Source organism: Thermobia domestica, chromosome 1, assembly GCF_964235325.1.
Source record: "Thermobia domestica chromosome 1, izTheDome1.hap1.1, whole genome shotgun sequence".
Taxonomy (NCBI): Eukaryota; Metazoa; Arthropoda; class Insecta; order Zygentoma; family Lepismatidae; genus Thermobia; species Thermobia domestica.
Window position 1 is genome coordinate 217,410,866 of NC_137454.1, and position 20,045 is coordinate 217,430,910.

Here is a 20,045-nt window from a genome sequence, read left to right on the forward strand (position 1 = left end):
CTATGTTGTAAGCGCTGCAACATCGTGGTTTCTCCTATAAGATGATTTCCCTGCTGTGTGTCACTCATTGTTTCTTGTCCTTTTTAATTGGCCTGGTACATTTGGTGTGTATTTGTCATGAGGATGCAATAAAATGGAAGATTGGTATCGTTGTCGTTGTTTTAATTGGGCTTTGTCACACTTTTTGCAAGATGACAAATTGAAAGTTGAATAAATACTTAGAGGATGTCCTGAAGTCTGTTGTTATAGTTCTTCCTGCTACATACATGGAGTATTTGAGTTAACGGGCTTTATGTAGGGTGAAGTATGGCATATACATGGCAGTAGGGACGGATGTACCAATGCTATTGAGAATCGGGTTGGTGACTATATTCTCTTCCAAAGTACAGCTTTTTGTGTTTGAGCATAGTTGTAGAGATATGGAAGATTAATGTCTTCATGAATTTCACTCGTTCTTATATCCCCGTGCAAACTTTTAATCTCACCAATATTTTTTTGAGGTTTAACCCAAAAAATTTCGTCCCCTGGAAAGTGCAATTGTTTGAATAACAATACTCTAGGCATTTTATCCTCCTCATACTTCAAGTACGTGAACTTTTAACATCACCAATATTTCTTGAGATTTAACTAAATAAATCTTTTAACGTCTGTTTTCCATCGGTGTAAATAATCATACTTTAGACTTTATACACCCTCTCATACCGCAAATACGTAAAGTTTTAATCGCACCAATATTTTTTTAAGGTTTAACCAAGAAGATTTTGTCCTCTGGAAAGCACAACTGTTTGAACAAGAATACTTTAGGCTTTTTATACCCTCTCATAGCTCAAGTATGTGGAACTTTAACCACACCAATATTTTTTTTAGGTTTAACCAAACCTATTTTAACCTCAAAAATAATTTACCTTTTAACCTAAAAAAATTAACCTCAGCAAATATTTCAACGTATGAGATAGGTTAAAATCACCATTACTAGGGATGTTATCATACTAACTCCATTAACGAATTCGGCCCAGATAATCACTTAGTTGTCTATTGTAATAAAGGAAGAATTTTAAAAAATCGTTTTCGTTCAGGAGCTATTGTATGGAGTAACGGACGGACGGACTAACATTGTAAACTTGTAATGCCCACTAGAGTGATCGTAATAAAATAAATCTTTATTTTTAATATCAAAATTTATTTCTAAAATATATTTTGTCTCAGGAACAATATAACTAAAACAAGAATTGATATATGCTGGCTGTTATTGAATGTCAAGAATAAAGGTTCTAATCTGCATTGGTTGCAGAGTAATTTGAAGGGTATCGTCCATTGCTTTGTCGATCTTTGGTGTTGCTTCATCCTGTTTGCTGGAGACTTGCCATACCAGGCGATTCTTCTCTGACAACAGTTGATTTGCTGACAGCGTTGTTTCTGTTGCTGAAGTGATGGTGAAGGACGTGAACAAGGACTAGAAGGAAAAAATATAAGGCATAATGATAAAAATATAAAACATAATGAAAAGCTCCTGTAACAAAACAAGAAAGCATGTATTCAAAACTAATTGCTCCATTCATAGTGCGAGTTTCAATCAAAATTTAATTACGAAAGTAAAAAAAATGATTTAAAGCTACCATCAATGTTTTCAACTTTTTAATTACCAAAGAGAACACAGTTTTGGTTTTAATATTCACTTAAGTCGATTATTTCAATTGAAGTTAAGTTAATCGTTTGAAATCCAAACACTATTCTGACCTTAGAAAAGCGCGTAGGAGTAAAAAGTTCAAGGATGTCTTTACAAATTTGTACTACATGCTGGGTGTATTGTCTTTTATAATACATACAGTGTAGGCGTATTTGAAAATCTTATATAAAGTATATTGTATAGTGATACTAATAATTTCTTAATTCGTAAACCAATTAACACTCTGAGTGATGTCTGGGACCGCCAAAGCTCAGTTGTAGAGCGTTCACCTCTGGTGCATAGGGTCCTTGGTTCGATCCCAGTTCACGCCAAGTAAGCTTTGTGGTGGATAACACCGTGTGCGTAGTCTTTCTCAGGGTTCTCCCGTTTTCTCCCACTTTCTTCATTACATCATTTCATTCATTTCTCATCATCACTGTCTCCTTTAGCCTAGCCAGCATAACTGTGGGACGTAAACTCAAAGATTTCATTTCATTTTTAAGTGATATCAGCATTGTAGTAGTTATCGCTGCAAATGCTTTTTAGTTCCGAGCGACGGTGGAGAAGAAAGTAAATCTTTTAAAAAGATTTAATTTCATTTTAAGAAGTGCATAACGAAATATTACAAATTACTACATGAAGTAAAAGAAATATGAAAAGTATCTTACCTGAAGATCAACTGTCACTGGCTGTGAAAGTTCTGGGTCATCGTCTTTCTCCAGTAAATGCTCCAATCGAAGCAACAGACGTCCTTCATTCCAAGGTTCTAGCGTTAGAAGATGGACATTTTCAGGTAAAGAAGATGTCAAACCTGCGAACTGTATTAAAAGAACCGTAATTTAATGACTTTTCAAGATCATAATATATTCATATATTCACATAGAGAAATATTCCATAAATGAATATGTATTTTTAAATGTAGATTTGTTTGCGAGTTTGGTCATGTCACTAATACAATATAAAGAAAAGTTTTAAAATATGAATGATCACCCTTATGCTATGTGTATTTTAATATTTATTTTCCACAGTTAGATAAAAAATATTTCTTATGTTTTAATCCTGTTTTCGTCCCTTCATCGATTTTTGTTTCTGCGAACGAGAAATCAAATCTAGAGCTATACTATATCGTACACGTTACGATATAAATTCAATTAACCTTATACGAATTCCTTTTGATCTACCGAGCCCAAAGAAAAGTATACGATAATTAGCGTTAATCTATTTTTGATTGAGCCATGAGACCTTCTTGATTCACTCTTTATTTTTGATTGGATAATGAGCGCTTTTTGATCGATATTTATTTTTTTATTGAATTATGAGCACTCTCTGGTTGATATTTCAAAAATCTTGAGAATTGCGTAAAATTTCGCTTATGATTCTGAAAATATTTGATAATCCTGTTGCTCAGAAGAGAAAACATGAGACAGGGTTAAATCAAGAAATTTAAATTTATCTTGGAAATCGAAAAACAACCTTCTTAGCTTAAGCGATTAAATCACTAGTTGAATAATTATAATGTTAAGTTTCTAGCTTAAATACAGTACATTACATCATTTGCAATCAGGGACGTAGCTAGAGGGGGGCACGGGGGGCACCGGCCTTCCGAAATCTTGGCCTGGTCCCCTTTAATATTTACTTAAAATTACATGTTACGAATTGTTTTTATCCGACAATAAAATAGAAAAAATACCCATAGCAAACTGAAATTATACATACTGTACTTCTAACAAAAGGTTATTTTAAATCCATTTATAGGCTATTTCTTAAACGTTAAGTGAACGGTAATACGAGTATAAGATCAGTAACTTTGGGGGACGGGCATCATCTTTGGTAACATTGCGAGGTTCTTCCAGCCCTTAGAGTGATTCCAGCCTTATAGTCACCTTGAGTTACTAAGGACTAAAATTGTATGCGAATGCCCTTTTTGTAACTGACTAAGACAAAACTGAAAGGTCGATTCGACTTAGAGGATAGGAGGATGCATCGTAAGCTATCGGGGCATTAGCCAGGATTACAATGGGGGAGCGAGCGTTATGAGAATTGACAAAAGTGGTGTGCAAAAGTTACTTCGGAAGTCTCATCCCTCACATTGTATATCCATTGCTATGCGCACCAGTTAAATTTAATAATTGTAGAGATGTGTTCGTTCGAACAATCAAATACCTTTTTCTGGTTTATTGCAGACTTTGCATAATTATTTCTCCGCCATAAAAGCTCGGTATGTGAACTCATGAATGATTGCAGCAAGTTCAGACAGCGTCAGGTTTGAAGCAGTTCAGTTTACCTGGCCTTGCAGACATTCGTTTGGCTACATATATTCGTTAACTGAATTCTGTAGAAAAGAATTATGAACCTATAATCTCTGCATTGGAGGGTAAGGGTGCTAAGACTACTGAAGCTGAAGATATTGCGAACAAACTAAAATCATTCACAACTGTTTCATACTTGATTGTTTCTACCAAGATTTTGGGAATTACTAGTGGCCTGAATATATATATATATATATATATATATATATATATATATATATATATATATATATATATATATATATATATATATTACAAGGAGAAGATATTACCCTAGCGGACGACCTGCTACTTATTTGTTCGGGTTTTTTGAAGCCATAAAAGAACTTAGAACAGGAGAAAATTCATTGTGTCTTTACACTGAATCACCGGAATTTGCCAAACAGAATAGAGTAGAATGTTTTAATCAATCAAAGAGCAGAGAAAAGCGAGATAATAGTAGTATAAAAGATTTTCTGGTTTCGGGTAGTATTCCGAAGAAAAGAACACAGGGTTACACTGAAGCGGGGTTTTCATATAAAACTCCTATATGCAGTAGTTGACAACATTGTGAACGAATTTCACAGACAATTCTGTAGGAAAATATATATGTGATTCGTGGCATTCAAGCATGTTTTCCTAAATCAAAATTGTCCTTGGTGAAGGAGGCAGTGGAAGAGTTTGCCATGTAATTCGAAATAGATTTTCCTGAACGTGAATTCGTTGTTGTAAAAAATACGTAGATTTTCTTATGAAGGAGAAAGAAATTACAAATATCTTGGACCTGCATGCTGCTCTTCCCAAGGCAATTTTTACCCAAACTACGAATTTGCTGGAAATAATCTTGACGCTACCTGTGTCATCAGCTTCTTGTGAGCGTTCTTTCAGTGTGCATAGAGGCTCAAATCATATCTTCATTGTAAGTCTGGTCAGGACAGAACATTAGCGTTAGTCGTCGCATAGGCGTCACAGTTTGTGTCCAGCAAGTATTTTGTAAATACAGTGTGGCAGAACCTTGTCAGATGATGCAAGAACAGCATTTAAAAAATGGTGTAATATTAGACCAATATTTTACCATTGATTAGATTTTGTTCATGAAATTCAAGTAATTCTGGTCTCTTTGATATTCATGTTATGTTTGAGACTCACGGAAGACGTTAACGATTTTGTGAACAATAAAATGTACTATTATACTATATAAAGGAAGTCAAGATCTTTGGAAAAATGTTTCTTAATGCTTATTAAATTTACACGATAGTCAGTTGAAATTATATTGAAGTTTGGGGGCGCGATGGCTCAGTGGTGGAGCGTTCACCTCCGGTGCTTGGGTCCCTGGTTCGATCCCAGCTCGCGCCGTGTGGACTGTGGTGGACAAACACCGTGATCGTGGGTTTTCTCGGGGTTCTCCCGTTTCCTCCCACTTTCATCATTCCACTATTTCATTTATATCTCATCATCACCATCTCCTTTAGCCTAATCAACATAACCGTGGGACGTAAAACTGAGATTTCCTTTCATTTTCATTTTACATTGAAGTTTATTAGTCTAGTATATAATGTTTTTCAACTATGTGGAATATTGCATTTTAACACAAAAATACAGGGTGTCTAATATACAATGCAACCCGGAGTTTGAGATAGTAGAACTTTTGAACCTGAAGTGATACACGAATAATGGTTATACCAAAATGAAGCCTTGTTCATGCATATATTTTTAAACTAGGAAGCAACGATTGAATACCCTAGGAACCACACAGTGTTGCCAGATGTAACCGAAGGTGTAAATCAATTTTTTAAAAAACTGTAAATTGACTCATAACTCATGCGTATGGATGATTCTGTCATTAATTTTCAGTTTGCTTAGTTGGAGTAGCTAGCAAAATATGGAGGAGAAAAAAGTATTTCTCATTTCCACCGATAACTAATCGGATGAGGCCTCTGTAAGGGGAAACTAGGGAAATCGTAGTAGTAATGTATTAATGAATTGCAGACACAAATGCCACCTTTTCCCTTCTTCTACCCTTATTCCTAAGATTTAAAAGCACACAGTTCTATATTAGATGTGTTGTTCACACGAATTCTTAATTTAATTTTATGATATAAAATATTAGTGTATATTACTCGAAATATATCACTAGAATATTAACTTACTTCTGTTGGATAATTCTGTACCCATTCGTCAAACGAAAGATCAGTTGGAGTGAAGAACGTCCATGGTTCCAAAGACTTTGATTCTGAAAGAAGTTTCTCCTGGGCAGAAAGTGACGGAGAAGTAGAACCATCCGAAGAACCAACAATCAAATAATGCTTTCCTCTGATAACAAGACCTGTGCCGTATTGTGTTTCGTTTAGTGCTTCCCCAAAGAGATCATTTACGACTAATCTCCGATGCAACTGAAACATAAAATTATAATTGGTCTTCAACTCTGTATTATAACGTAATGAAATGGTTTCAAAATTGGGGAGATCAGAAGACTAGTAAAAAATATTATGATAGTAAAAGTAGCGTTTGGAATAATTTCGTTGAACTCTGTGGGTTTTTGTATTTTGACAATGTGTGGCATTTAATCGTTTACAATTTTACATACTCCATATACTCAGTGTCACTTCTATGATTATAACACCTTATTCATAAAATTTCATCCAGGCACTTAGGCTCTGCATGAAAATAAAGAAATGTAAATACATGCATGCATAGTGTACGGTTCACACAAAGAACATCCACTCATGCCACTAGCAAAAGGTGGCCACGTTTGGAAACATTTTTATACTAATTTGAAGACGTTGAATCCAATGGAATTTTCGAACATGTGTGTCCATGAAATCCCCAGAAAATAAAATAGTTTCATTGAATTCAGTGGCCTCAAATTAGTATAAAAATTGCAATTAAAAATGCATCGAAGTGAGGCCAATTTTAGTATTGGCATAAGCGGTACTTTAAAGATAACAAATTTGAGGTAATTTTCCTCGTGACTTCTTGGAAAGATATGTTTAAAAATAGTTTTATTGCATTCAGCGTCCTTAATATAAAAATCACAGTTAGGAAGGTATCCAAATATAAGCATATTTTACTAGTGGCATAATCACTAGTTCCTTTTTAAATTAATATAAAACAAATATAAAGAAGATATTGATTAATATATGTTGGTCAGTATCTTTACATCTTACACCATTAACTTTTATTAAAATGGAATATTGAGAAAGCATCTAGAATTTTTTTCCATACTTCTAAGACCATTTAGTCCTCCCTATTATGCATTTTGGTATGCGAGATCTTGGGTTCGATCCCCATCGAAAGCACTATGGCGGTTCAAATCCCACTTTAAACTTAAATCTCGCCCTCTATCACGTTGCTGAAAATGACGAAAATAGAAATATTAGACGTTGTCTTGATTGTTTTAGCAAAATTACAATATTGATTTTTTACAATTATAGTTATATTTCTTATAGTATTACTTTCTACAATTAAATAATTTAATGTTTTTTATGATTAGTATTTTTTGCACAATGTAAACTTGAAGCAATAATGAAGACGTTATTATGATGTACAAACAGTTGTATGTAAACTAAAGTATATATGTTTTTTTTACCAGAAGTTCAATTTGTCCATCCTTCATACTAGAGCCACCTTGCGCTCTATCATTTAACACAGCTAACTCCTCTCCTCCATTTTCCTTTATTACAATTCGTGACGTTACTGGATAGTAATTTGCAGAGACATTTTGTGTCACTTGTAATTCCCAAGATGGTCGATAGTTTCTCTTCCTCTGTTCCATCTCTCGTCCATTTGTGTCTGTATAGAAGATCCCTTCTGTGTTTATATCAGTTTCGAATAGTGAAATTATTTCTTTGCTCAGTCCATCTCTATATATAAAGAAAATATATGTTAACTATACATAGTTCGTATTGAGAAATGATAGAATAATTGATTCGTGTTCCATCCAGTTTTAGAAGCCTGTACATAGAGCAATGCAGTAGGATTTCAACTGCTTTGCTTCAAAATGTTCCAATATCTCGGACATATAGTTTGAACAACTGCGGAATATAATGAACTATTTATATTTGGATACCAATAAAAGCACAAAACACTGTTAGTTATTCAAACAGTGTTCTACGAGTATGTTTTCAATATTATATTTGCTATTTTATACAAATATTCATATTCAATGTTTAAGGAAGAAAATCATTGGATATTTTACTTTGGGAGAGCACATGCCACTTATTTCTGAAATTTGCGAGAATCTTGTATAGTGCTACCAAAATATCTTGATCCGTGGCAAAAATGCGAACTAGAGCTCACACCCACACATTGAGCCAATAAGGCTAAGCGAGAGAGTAGATTACGAAAGGGAGTGGAGTTACTTCAGCCATAGCAGCGCTTGCAATGGAAAACTAGGTGTCAAGACAATGTGGTTTATCTATAGAGAATCTTATTACAATAATATTTGTCTTTTTTATATTACTTTCCGAGTTCCTCCCTTTTTCCGCCTCATTATTACCTCTTTAAATTCTTTAGACCTCTCTCTCTCTCTCTCTCTTTTACTTCTGTGGTCTTTCACGTAGGATTTCTTCTAGATTGGTCTCGTTTTTTGATTCTTTTATTTCTATTCTCCTCCGTTATTTTCAAAAAGCCGATACTTTTAAACTCGATACTGCTATTTAATATATATAAATGAAAATTCATTACATCAGAAATGTGTTTAAATTATATATTTTTTAATGTTCTGTTGCAACTAAATAACTACCTAAAATCTATTCTAATTATGAAAACTCTCATTTTTTTTTAAAATTACAGTTTTGCACAAAATTTACTCGTGAAATTCTGAATGCAAGCGATTGTATTCGTAAAAGTAATTACCTCGCTTTCAGTTTATTCTTACATCTTATAAGAACACATATAAATTTCCATGCAATACCATATTATAATTTAATATTAGAACATGTTAAAAATCAGTCATGGGTTAATATTAATTCATTTTTGTATTTAAAAACAATTTTAAAAGTCAAACATTTTAAATTTTATAATAAATCACAAATTAAATGAAGTAAAATCTTAGAGTTTTACGTCCCACGGTTATGCCAGCTAGGCTAAAGAAGACGGCGATGATGAGAAATGAATGCAATGGTGGAATAAAGAAAGTGGGAGGAAACGGGACAACCCCGAGAAAACCCACACACACAGTGTTTGTTAATCACAAAGTTCACTTGCGAGCTGGGATCGAACTAGGGACTCCATGCACCAGAGGTGAACTTTTTACCACTGAGCCACCGCGGCCCCATATACAATAATAAATCACAATCGTTTACTGGTTTAGCAGCTTAATTACGTAAGCTTTTGCTAATGAAGAAACAAACACACATGTTTTTAACACACAATACAATTTTTAGCTAAAAAGAAACTAACAGTGGTATAGAAACAAGGCTAAGTCGAAGAAATATAACTGTCTTTCCACATAAGATTGGTATAGAAATGTAAACTGCATCATTACAAAGAGAAACATTCTGTGGAGTATTAAAAAAAAAAGTACCAACTTGGAAGTCAATCTAAGCAACATCAAAGAAAGAAATTACAATATGAAGAAGAGAAAAATAATTCCCAAAGAGTCAGTGAGTACATTCAGCGACGACGGCAGTTCAAGTGATGCTACTGCTGCTGCTGCTGAATCTATTTACTGTGATAAGTAGAGCCCAGATTTCCATGCATAAACAAACCCCGAGATATGCACGAAAATTATAAAAAATATGCACTAAAATATGCATTAAAATTTTAACATATGCACTGAAATACAGGTACTAAGAAAATAAAATTTCAATTTCTTTCAATACCTAATGACCTCAGATGCAATGAATTGTGAATGTCTTCCTTAAGTTTTCTTCTGTAAACCCTCTGCGTTTATCAGTGAGAAATGTTTTTGTAGACCGTAAAGTTTATTTCTGCATCAGCAGAAGTTACTGGTGCGTGTGAAAAACACCAAATGTGTTCCTGTGTAAGGTCCTCTTCCAATTCCATTTTTTCACCATTAAGTACAACGTTACAGATTGTTTTGTACCCGGGAATGCTTACAAAGTTTATCTAACTCTATTTTCGAAACATTTTTTTTTCGCTAAAATATGCGAAACAACAAACTCAACACTTTTTTTCTTAATATTCTACATTTGCGTTTACAGAGTGATTCAGTCCACTTTAAATAAAACCTACTTTCTTGTGATATACTCTGAAATATGCTAGTATACAGCGATAAAATTCAGAAATATATAGTATCCCGCAAAATTCGCGAAATATGCATGCACATCGAAATTCACTCAAAATATGCACTTATATGCGCTAACATATGCATCTTAAACGAATCCATACAAGTACATCGGAAAGAACATACTTTCCATACGTTTCTGCATGCTAATATAAACATGCAATTTCCATAGAAATCCGAGCTGTAGTGATAAGTTATGGTCAGTAAAAGCAAATAAGGGAGACTGATTGTTGCAATGTACAGTTTGCTAAAGATGGTCTCATTACAAATATACTAACTATCCTTTATAAATTTTTTAAGGTAAAAACTAATTCGAAATTTCTAGTTTTAGGCTTATCTTGGAAACATTTTTATATTCACAAAACTACATTTTAATAATTGGTTTGGCTGTTTGTTTCATTGGGTCACTCCACCAAGAATATTTTTTTCTATATTTATGCTTGTGTGTTAAAGATTTAATATATCATTCCAAGATAAAAGTAATTCTGCAAACTAAATAACATGAAGGTTGGAATTGTTCTCCGTTAGAGTGCAAGGGTAACAGAAAACAATGCAGAGATGCGGAGGCGTGCTAGGCTGCACTCTGAAACTCGACACCGCTTGTGGTGATTTAAACAAATAAAAAGGAAGAAAAGAAATATACAATTTGATGTGAACTATTATAACAGTGCTTGACTACAGATGCACAGATTGTTTGTTGCGCAAAAGTTGCTAGATTTGTAACTAAGTCGCTAAATCATTATTTAAAAATCACCAAAAAAGTCGCCAATCGGAAAAATGATTTTTTGTCGCTATCTTGGTGGTCAAATCCTCCAGATTTAGCGACTTTCCCCCCAAATTGGCAACACTGGTAATTGCTTTGCATCAAGTTCAAAACACATAGTAAATGGGCAAATTCAAACTAGCTAAGTGAGGAGTTTACTTTCCAAAGGGAACATTTCCACAATAACTAATTTTGCAGTAGAAGTAAAAACGTTTGACTTGAAAGAGCTTCCGGAAATATGCTGTTTAAGAAAAGTCTTTTAACGCAAATACGACAACCGCTTTATTATGTTCTTTTTTGAATGAAAAATATCGAAATGAATGAATGAGATGGATGCGGTAGAAGTGAAAAACTTTTCATTGTGATTTTTACCAAAAACGTTCCGGTTTTATATACCCTATTGCATAATCCAATAGAGCTCATCCCAAAGATTCGGAAATAATTGAAAACTGATTTTTTTTAAATGTCTCCTTTTGAAAATAAACTCGTAATTTATTTTTGTATCGCATAAAATCTTGTTTTTGTAGTGTTTTAAGTTATTGTTGAATGCAGTTTTAATGTATCGCTTACTTGCATTTCACCGAATCTAATACATGCATATAAAAAATCATAGTTTATTATATCTACATTGTATTTCTTTCTAGCATTCCATATTAAGATTCAGATTGTTTTTACCTTTTTATTTTTATTCTTTTTTTAATTATGAAAAAAATTACAAATTTTCCATAAAGGGAATTGTTATTAAATTGGTGGGTCTATGACGATGTAATATTCTATGTTAGAAGTGAGGTGTTCGTAATATGGGAAATTGAGTGTCTTTCGATTTTTCTTATTGTGTAAAATCGTTGATATGTAATCTATTTTTATAGTTGTATACTCGTTAGTAACTGTCTCGAATTATTATTATGTGCAACACTTACATCTAGAAGCATTTCTCATAAATAAAGAAAAGAAAAAAAAGTATTCCGTGTTTAATGACGTCATCCCGCTCATTTCCAAATATCGAAGAAATAAGAATCTCTTTTATAGAGGAGCAAACCGGTTTTAAAAAGCCGACAATTATTAGATAGAAAACCGAACCCGGATTTTGATAGAAAACCAAAGTGTTTTAAAACGGAATTGCTTTTGCAACCCACTTTGTGAAAGTGCTCAAAAACCGGTTTTCGTACCCACCAGTAATATTTGCTCTATGTGATGGATGATTTAAATGAAATGTCTGTGAGGCTAGACAAGAATTATGTTTGTAATATACTGCAAAATGATTAATGCAAGTAATGCAATAAGTACTCGTTTCAGAATTATTAGAAAATGATAATAAAACCACATACTCATTAGGAATTGGCCCTATAACCCAATCCAGTTCTACATGATCTTCACCTTCATAAACTCGTATGGTTTGGTGTATCCAAGAGGTGTATTTTAAGACTGCTTCCTTCACCAGCGCACCTGTAAAATATTCAAAATTATGAAATACTAAAAAATATGATTCCTAAATTAAAATAAAGAGTGGTCCGTATTCTCGTTTCTGACATGTATAATATCAATACATACATGGATGACTTTAAGTTCTAATGAATAAAATATCAAACGAATAACTTGTTTGAATAACATTCGAATAACATTAGCAGTAATTTTTTTTTTTCAAAATTAAAATCAATAGCTGTGAGTCTAATACAATATTTATAAATTTGCTTGCAGATCTATTAAGACAAGTTTATAAGTAGTTTTTCAAAATCTGAGTCAACCTCCGCCTGTTGAAAATACGATAAATTTGAGAATAATTTAGAGAAGTATAAACATGAATATATACAGCATATCGTATAATTAACCAATCCCGAGGTTTAATCTGAAATCGATTATCAACGTTTAACATACTCTATCAGAATAAACACAACTTACATATACTGGTTACTATTATTGTGCGGAATAATTCAAGTAAATGAATAATAAAATTCTTTTTAACTTTTCTGTCCTATCAGTCCGCCAACTTTTACTTATCTTTTTCTGGTTCGAGTATGAGACATTACAGAGCAGTATGAAAAGGTGCAATTAAAAGCCAAGACATTCTTAGAAAACTCAGTAATGGGAACACCATGGCTCATCAATGACGTCGGTGTGATGTAGTTGATCGGATTGAGGTTTTAGGCTGACGATCGTGAGGCATATTCCTTTATAGTTTCGAGTCCTTCCGCACAGAATGATCAGATATTTCTCACTGTCCGTGTTCTGGTCCCTGTTATATTAGGATTAAGTTCAAATGAAATTAAGTGACAACTACAGAGAACTCTCTCTTGGCTGCGGCGAAGTTTTGAAAATAGGCATTCAAAAAAAAGTGACAGAGCGCTCACCAATGCTGCTAAGGTCCTTGGTTTGATCCCAGACCATTCGAATTTGTGGTGGAAAACATCGTATCCGTGTATATTCTCGTTTCCTCACACATTCTCATTCCACCATTTTTATAATCATTCAATTTTAGTAGTCATCCGTCTTCCCTTTAACCTATGGGCATTACCGTAGGAAGTAAAACTAAAAAATATTTAATTTTGTTGCAATTTTTTGTTGTTGCAAGATTAACAACTTTTGCACGGTGTTAGAGGTCAAGAAGAGGAAGGTTCTTACACCGAGATGTAAAGGAGAATCGGTCACATTGCTGGGGAATGAAGACCGTATAAGTGTCTCATATATTTAACATTGGATCGTAATATTTGAAAACTGTCGTCGTATTACGTATCAGTTGGTTTAATATTTCGTCACAGGGAAATACTATTTTCTCCAATCTGTTTGCTCTGACTAATGACTGAATTGTGAATTTTGTACATTTAAAACTTTGTGCTTTATCAGTCTTGGCACGGTTGATAACAGTTCACAACCAATTTCGTACCGTTTATCCGTTTACACATGAATATAGACCTACTTGATTTAGAATAAAGTAAATATTATTTCAACAATAACTATGTAATGGAAAATTCCAAAATATTAAAAACAGTAAATTCGACGGAGTTCATTGTTCTGTTGAATCACCATCAATATCACCAATAACTCACAATATGAAAGAACTCATGAAATTTATTTGTACGACCATGTACAATATAATGTCAAAGCCTCTAAGGTGAGATATCAAGGAAAACTAGCGACTATCTAGGTAGTAATCTATCGGTATTGTGAACGTTGTGGGTTAAAAGTGGACTGTTCATTGAAAGAACAAAACTGTGCAACAATGACCGTTTGTTGTTCCGATATTTATTTAATTTGAAGTTTGTTATTTCTTTTCAGTAGCGAGTGTGCATGAGATATGAACCTACAACTTAGGATGAGTTCTATACATCTTTTATTTTTACAGTAAATCGAAGCCAGTTCTTCTGTACTATATACGAGTGCTCGGTCAAGAAAAGTTCATTGTACAAGTAATATCGAGTTTACAGTATGCGACCCTTTTTCATGTCACTGGAAGAATATTAGTCACAAACTGTTATAGCAGCTAACTCAGGGACCAAATACCCTAACAGCGCAGGATGTACTAGACATGTGCCATTTAGGTGTCCCAGCTACTTTTTAGGTACCCGACACTTGGCACATATATTCATGTGCTAAGTATGTACTTCAGCTACCTACAGTTTTAGGTATTTGTTACACCTAATTGATATTTGCAACTATGTACCACAAATATAGCATTTTCATACCTGGCTCAGTTTCGCACTCTAACAGTCATTTGCTTTTATGTCGTCACTTGGGACATACATCTGTCATGTTTTAGGTACGTTCTTTAGGTACAAACTGTTTCAGATACTCTAACAGCACAAGATGTGCTAGGCATGCTACATTTAGGTGTTCTAAATTCATCTCCCACATTTGATGCATTTGTTGCTTCTTTTTCTAAGCGATTGTGTACTAGAAGCAACAAACACATCGACTTTATTAGATGGCAACTGTCGCCGATCATTTGAAAGTGAATATGGAGAAACCATGAAATAGAGTAAATAGATACTCGTCATTTTGTTATAAAATTACATGGCGAGTAGATTTTATCTGATCCAAAACGGTTATAGTCGAATATACGCAGTTAAAGGAGCATTCTGATTAGCCAAATTCAAAAGACCTCAATAATTTATCACTTTAAAAGCGACGTTGTCTTCATCGCCTCCGTGGCCAAGTCGGTAGAGCACGCGGCTAGTAATCCAAAGGTTGGTAATTCCCGCCCACCCACGGGTACTTTTTTTTACTTGTTTAAAGTGTTTTTTCGACTCACCTTAATGTAAACACATTACGCATATAGGTGATTTAACATATTTTGGGGGAGTAATTTTGTGGTTCATTGACGCTTACGGACGGAACATACAAGGCATGTTCCCCAGGTACATGTCAGGCATGTGCCTAGGGGCGGACATAGACTGTGACTATCATTTGCCATCCATGTGATTTCTCTCTTAGAGGTACATAAGGCACATACTGGGCACATTCCCATGTATCTGAGGGAACATGATAGGCATATGCCTGCTATGTGATTGTGCTTTTAGGGTATCCACAACTCGTTGATTAATCGCAAAAAGCAAAGAAAATAATTAAACATTATTATAGTACCATTAAAGATCGTTCCAGAAGCAGCCGAAGTTATTTCCGTTGGGCTATCTGATGCCGGTGTAAAAACATAAGCAGTTGATGCAGGATCCTTCTTACTTCCAACGTAGTACAAGAAATTCTGCCTTACTGTAACCTCTTCTCCATATCTAGTGATTGTTTCCAATAGATTTGTGGCATTATTCAAAGTCACTGTGATTGCCTGTTACGAAAAGAAATACACTTTATTGACTTTAAGAAATATGAACTAAAGTAACTGTTCGGAAGTTTTTGAATAGTCAGAGAGGTGAGTTAGTCGGTGAGGAAACAGAGATATAAACACAACATATTTATGAAGGTATGAGAGCTAAGGTATTCTGGTTAGACAACCTAGACAAGCCATAAAATTAATTTTGTCTATTTTCTAGAGAACTACACATGGTAATATGTCTTGAAACACTTAATGTTTGTCTGCTTTATATGATCTGTCGATTTGTGTAATCTTATCTTTAGACATAATAAGATATTAGACATATGAAATTCTACAATTTAGTGTTTACCGAAAAAAAAAAAAGAAATCCAAAGACGAGGCATACGAGGTGTGTTCAAAAAGAAACCAAACTTAAAATAGCGCGCCAACCGACAGAGGGAGCGCGCTGCGGCTACTGAACGCACCTAGTAGCAGGTTTAGACAGTAAACTGCCATTTACCTCGTTTCGGTATGACCGTTAATCCCCAAGCTACTGAAGTGAGCATAATGAAAGAACTTGAAGGATAACATATATGAACATGAAATTTGCTACAAACTTACAAACTTTGCAAGACATTTACAGAGACATTGCAATTGCTTTTCAGTTCATTCAAGATCTCCACGTTAAAAAAATAATAATAATAACTAATGACTTGATCAAAGTTCAAGGTGATGTTGGTTGCTTTCTCTATTTATTAGAAAGGCATTGTCCATCATGTATTTGTATCACGTGGTCGCATAGTAAACAGTTGTACCAGGACATATTAATAGGTTGAGAGATGTTGTGTGCAGAAAGAGACCTGAATTGTAAGAAAACCAGACTTGGATGGTGCACCGTGCCAATACACCTACTCACGTTTCGTTCCTCATCCGCAGTTATCTGGCAAAACACCAGACTTGTTATGCCTCATCCATCCTTTTCTCCGGACCTAGCCCCATCAGATTTGTTCTTTTTCCCAAACTTAAAAACAGTTTGAAAGGACTTTGTTTCCTTTCAAGGAACTTGCCCACTATTCCAGAAAGTGCTTTCCAGAAGGGTTTCTCAAAATAAAATTAAAAAAAAAAGTTGGGAACGGTGTATTTGCCAGTAGAGGGGACTAGTTTGAGGGAGACAGTGCTTAAAATATAGTATCATGAGCAATAAATATATTGTAGCAAAAGTGTGGTTCCTTTTCGAACACCTCGTATATCAATCGGTAGGTCTTTTTTGGTTCAACAAAACGATATAGGTGCAAGTGTAAATCTTCCCGCGTAGTTTCTGGAGAAACTCGAGACAAATAATTTGTTTTCGTAAACGTAGATATGCTTCGTAGATATGCTTTAAGATAATCACGCCATCTATTAAGATAAATTATTACTGATAGTATATTTGATAGTATACATGATCAGTATACTTTGATAATATACACTAATCAAGCTTTTCACTATGACACTAACGGAGCTACAGTATATAGTGTGGCTAATGATATATGTAACCCAAAATTATGATTAATTCTTAAGCTCTAATTTTTCTTTAACTATAACAGTGTCCCAAGGTAAGACATACATCGATCGATAAATCATATCGAACTGATGAAAATGACATGATTCAGGGCGTAATCTCATGTGTAGTTTTCGAGAAAATAGGGAAAACTTATTTTTATGGGCTTAAAAAGTAAGTTGTTCATTGCCAGTCTAATAGAATTGATAGTTAACATTCTACTGAAATAGATTTTTTGTTTATTTATGTACTGTATATAAAAATATACACTCCTAGATACAAGGGCCAATGAGTCCGGAACCCATCCCCCAAAACTTCGTAATTCAATATACATTTGTACACTTTCCAGTGGCGGATCTAGAAAGTAAAAATTGGGGAGTAGCCAGACCCCAGATTATGATAAGCATGTCTTGAGTATACTATAAACTTTCAAACTATATAAATAATATCTTCAATTATATTTGTCACTCAAAAAACTCAGGGCCCATGCCCCCCCTCCGTTCTCAGGCTATATCCGCCACTGACATTTCTCAATAAAACTATACTTGTTTAACAGGAAGATGATTAATGTAGCATGAAAATTCGATCTTACACTTCATCTGTATTCTTTCTATTATAAAAGCAATCTACCTAGGATAACTCTGTCATTTTCTTTTCTGAAAATATAGGTGGAAGTATTTTACAATTTCTTATCGTCTTTTCGGGTGCAGCATTATACATAGACCTAGTGGCTTGTAGTATTGGACTCTATCCTCCAAAGCTTGGACCCGTTCCAACAAAAAATTTCTGGGTGCGTACCTACCGATATAGCAGATTATTGTTTCGTTTGAACACATTGATATTTTTTCCCTCCGAATTGAATTATAAAACTTCTTGGTTGTTTTCGAATAATAAAGCAAATTCGTAATTTTAATCATTTTTGGATCTTAATTTCCATGATTAATTTCGAGGGAGACAATGTAATTGCTGTACACACTTTGAAAATGAAATGAAATCTTTGAGTTTTACGTCCCACGGTTATGCCGGTTAGGCTAAAGGAGACGGTGATGATGAGTAATGAATGAAATGGTGGAATGAAGAAAGTGGGAGGAAACGGGAGAACCCCGAGAAAACCCACGCACACGGTGTTTGTCCACCACAAAGTTCACTTGACGGGGGCTGGGATCGAACCCGAGACCCCTAGCACCAGAGGTGAACGCTCTACCACTGAGCCACCGCGGCCCCCTTGTACACACTTTGAGAAACAATATTCTAAATCTAGGTGAACTTTAGTATTGATCTTCAGTTAAATCTATTCAGTAAACACTGTTAAAATTGCACTAGAAAATAAAATAAATTTTATGTGATAACTTACATCGTTTCCAAAACTTGTATCCTTTGTAATGTCTTTTGGTTCAGTCTTATTCTTTGTTTCCGTTGCTTGACTGACATAGTACGAGCGAAAGCCAAGAGGTGGCAGCTCTTCCGCTCGAAACACCAACTCATTAGTAGCTGTGCTGGTTCTTCCAGGAATATTCTGCACAAAGTCAGGAATTGGAACTAACTCGCTTGCCAACACTGAGCCTATTAACAAGAGATGAATATGAAAATGCATTTTAAACTATGTATGATACAGATTTCTATTTACAGTAATAATTCAGCATTTAATAACTTATAATTAATATAATTGAAGCGCAAAATTAATTAAATTATATCCGTGGACTTCGTAGAGACATTCTCTAACTTTTCTGACAGATTATAAAGTTAAAGTTACATATTTATGTTGATTAGATTTATTGATCCATAAAATATACAGATAAATTGAATTTATTATTTACTTAATGTATTGTAAATAATATTAGTATTTCGTCAGAATATCTTAAATTTATGATAGTAAGTTTTATATTTTTAAAAAATTGTCCGAAGATGAGGCATATACAGTATTTCTTGTATTCCTTGATAGAACTCATTGAGCTAAACAGAATAATGTGTATGTGTAAGGATAAATTATCATACGCCCTTTTATCGAGGAAATCGACAAAAGTGAATTTTTATAGAGCTAAAAAAATAGCTCATTCGTGGTGAACAATATAAGGCCGAATAACACACCACATATTACAGTGAAATATACCAAAACATTCACTTCCAGTCACTTTATTATGACGGTAAAAAGGACAATACAATACTCACTATGACCAATGAGATATAATGACCTAAAATTAACATTAACTCCTAAATTTTAATAATCAATATCGGTTAATTAATTAATTAATGTTGTCAGAGTAGTTCGCATTTCTTGCAAAAAGTCCCTTCAACATGGAAATCATATGGATAGTCGTAAAAGTTTCTGTTTAGTTTGATTACAAGGAAACGATACTTAAAAGTCTAAATCATGTCTTATAGGTATAGGGTTAAGAACTAGAGAGGGCTTATCTTTCATTTATATAAGAATGAAGACACCCAAGGCTCTATACAGCGAATATAAATATATTTCGCTTGGAATTCATGTCGTAAGACGAACCAAAACCTCGGAAAGAATCGTAGCAGATAAGAGTCAATATCTAACATGAAATTGGGCTTTTCTATGTGCTTTTCTTTAACTTACAACGATTCAACTTTGTCCCCAAACTTTGTAACCTTAATTTAACTCACTTCCCAACGTCATACAATGATGATATATTTTTTTACACAGCAACATAAATCAAGTGACAAAACAATATTTCACAGTTACTTTCATATATTTCTACGTATTTACATATTTTTTAATTAATTATTCTAATCGAACCGTACTTAGGTGGACCGTATCAGAAATAAA

At 34.0% G+C, this 20,045-nt stretch overlaps 1 protein-coding gene across 1 annotated transcript in view; it reads right to left on the reverse strand.

Moving 5' to 3' along the window:
• Window positions 1–1,159: 1,159 nt before the first annotated feature.
• The window catches only part of LOC145678680 (lysosomal alpha-mannosidase-like), a 77,420-nt gene continuing 58,534 nt past the window's right edge, over window positions 1,160–20,045 (reverse strand). The window contains exons 13-19 of the mRNA XM_081749080.1: window positions 18,606–18,814; window positions 15,546–15,744; window positions 12,296–12,413; window positions 7,544–7,817; window positions 6,105–6,347; window positions 2,335–2,484; window positions 1,160–1,453 (exon numbers count right to left, since the gene is read on the reverse strand). Of these exons, the coding sequence (XP_081605206.1) occupies window positions 1,247–1,453; window positions 2,335–2,484; window positions 6,105–6,347; window positions 7,544–7,817; window positions 12,296–12,413; window positions 15,546–15,744; window positions 18,606–18,814 (1,400 nt within the window). The 3' untranslated portion in view covers window positions 1,160–1,246. The remainder of the gene's footprint in view (window positions 1,454–2,334; window positions 2,485–6,104; window positions 6,348–7,543; window positions 7,818–12,295; window positions 12,414–15,545; window positions 15,745–18,605; window positions 18,815–20,045) is intronic.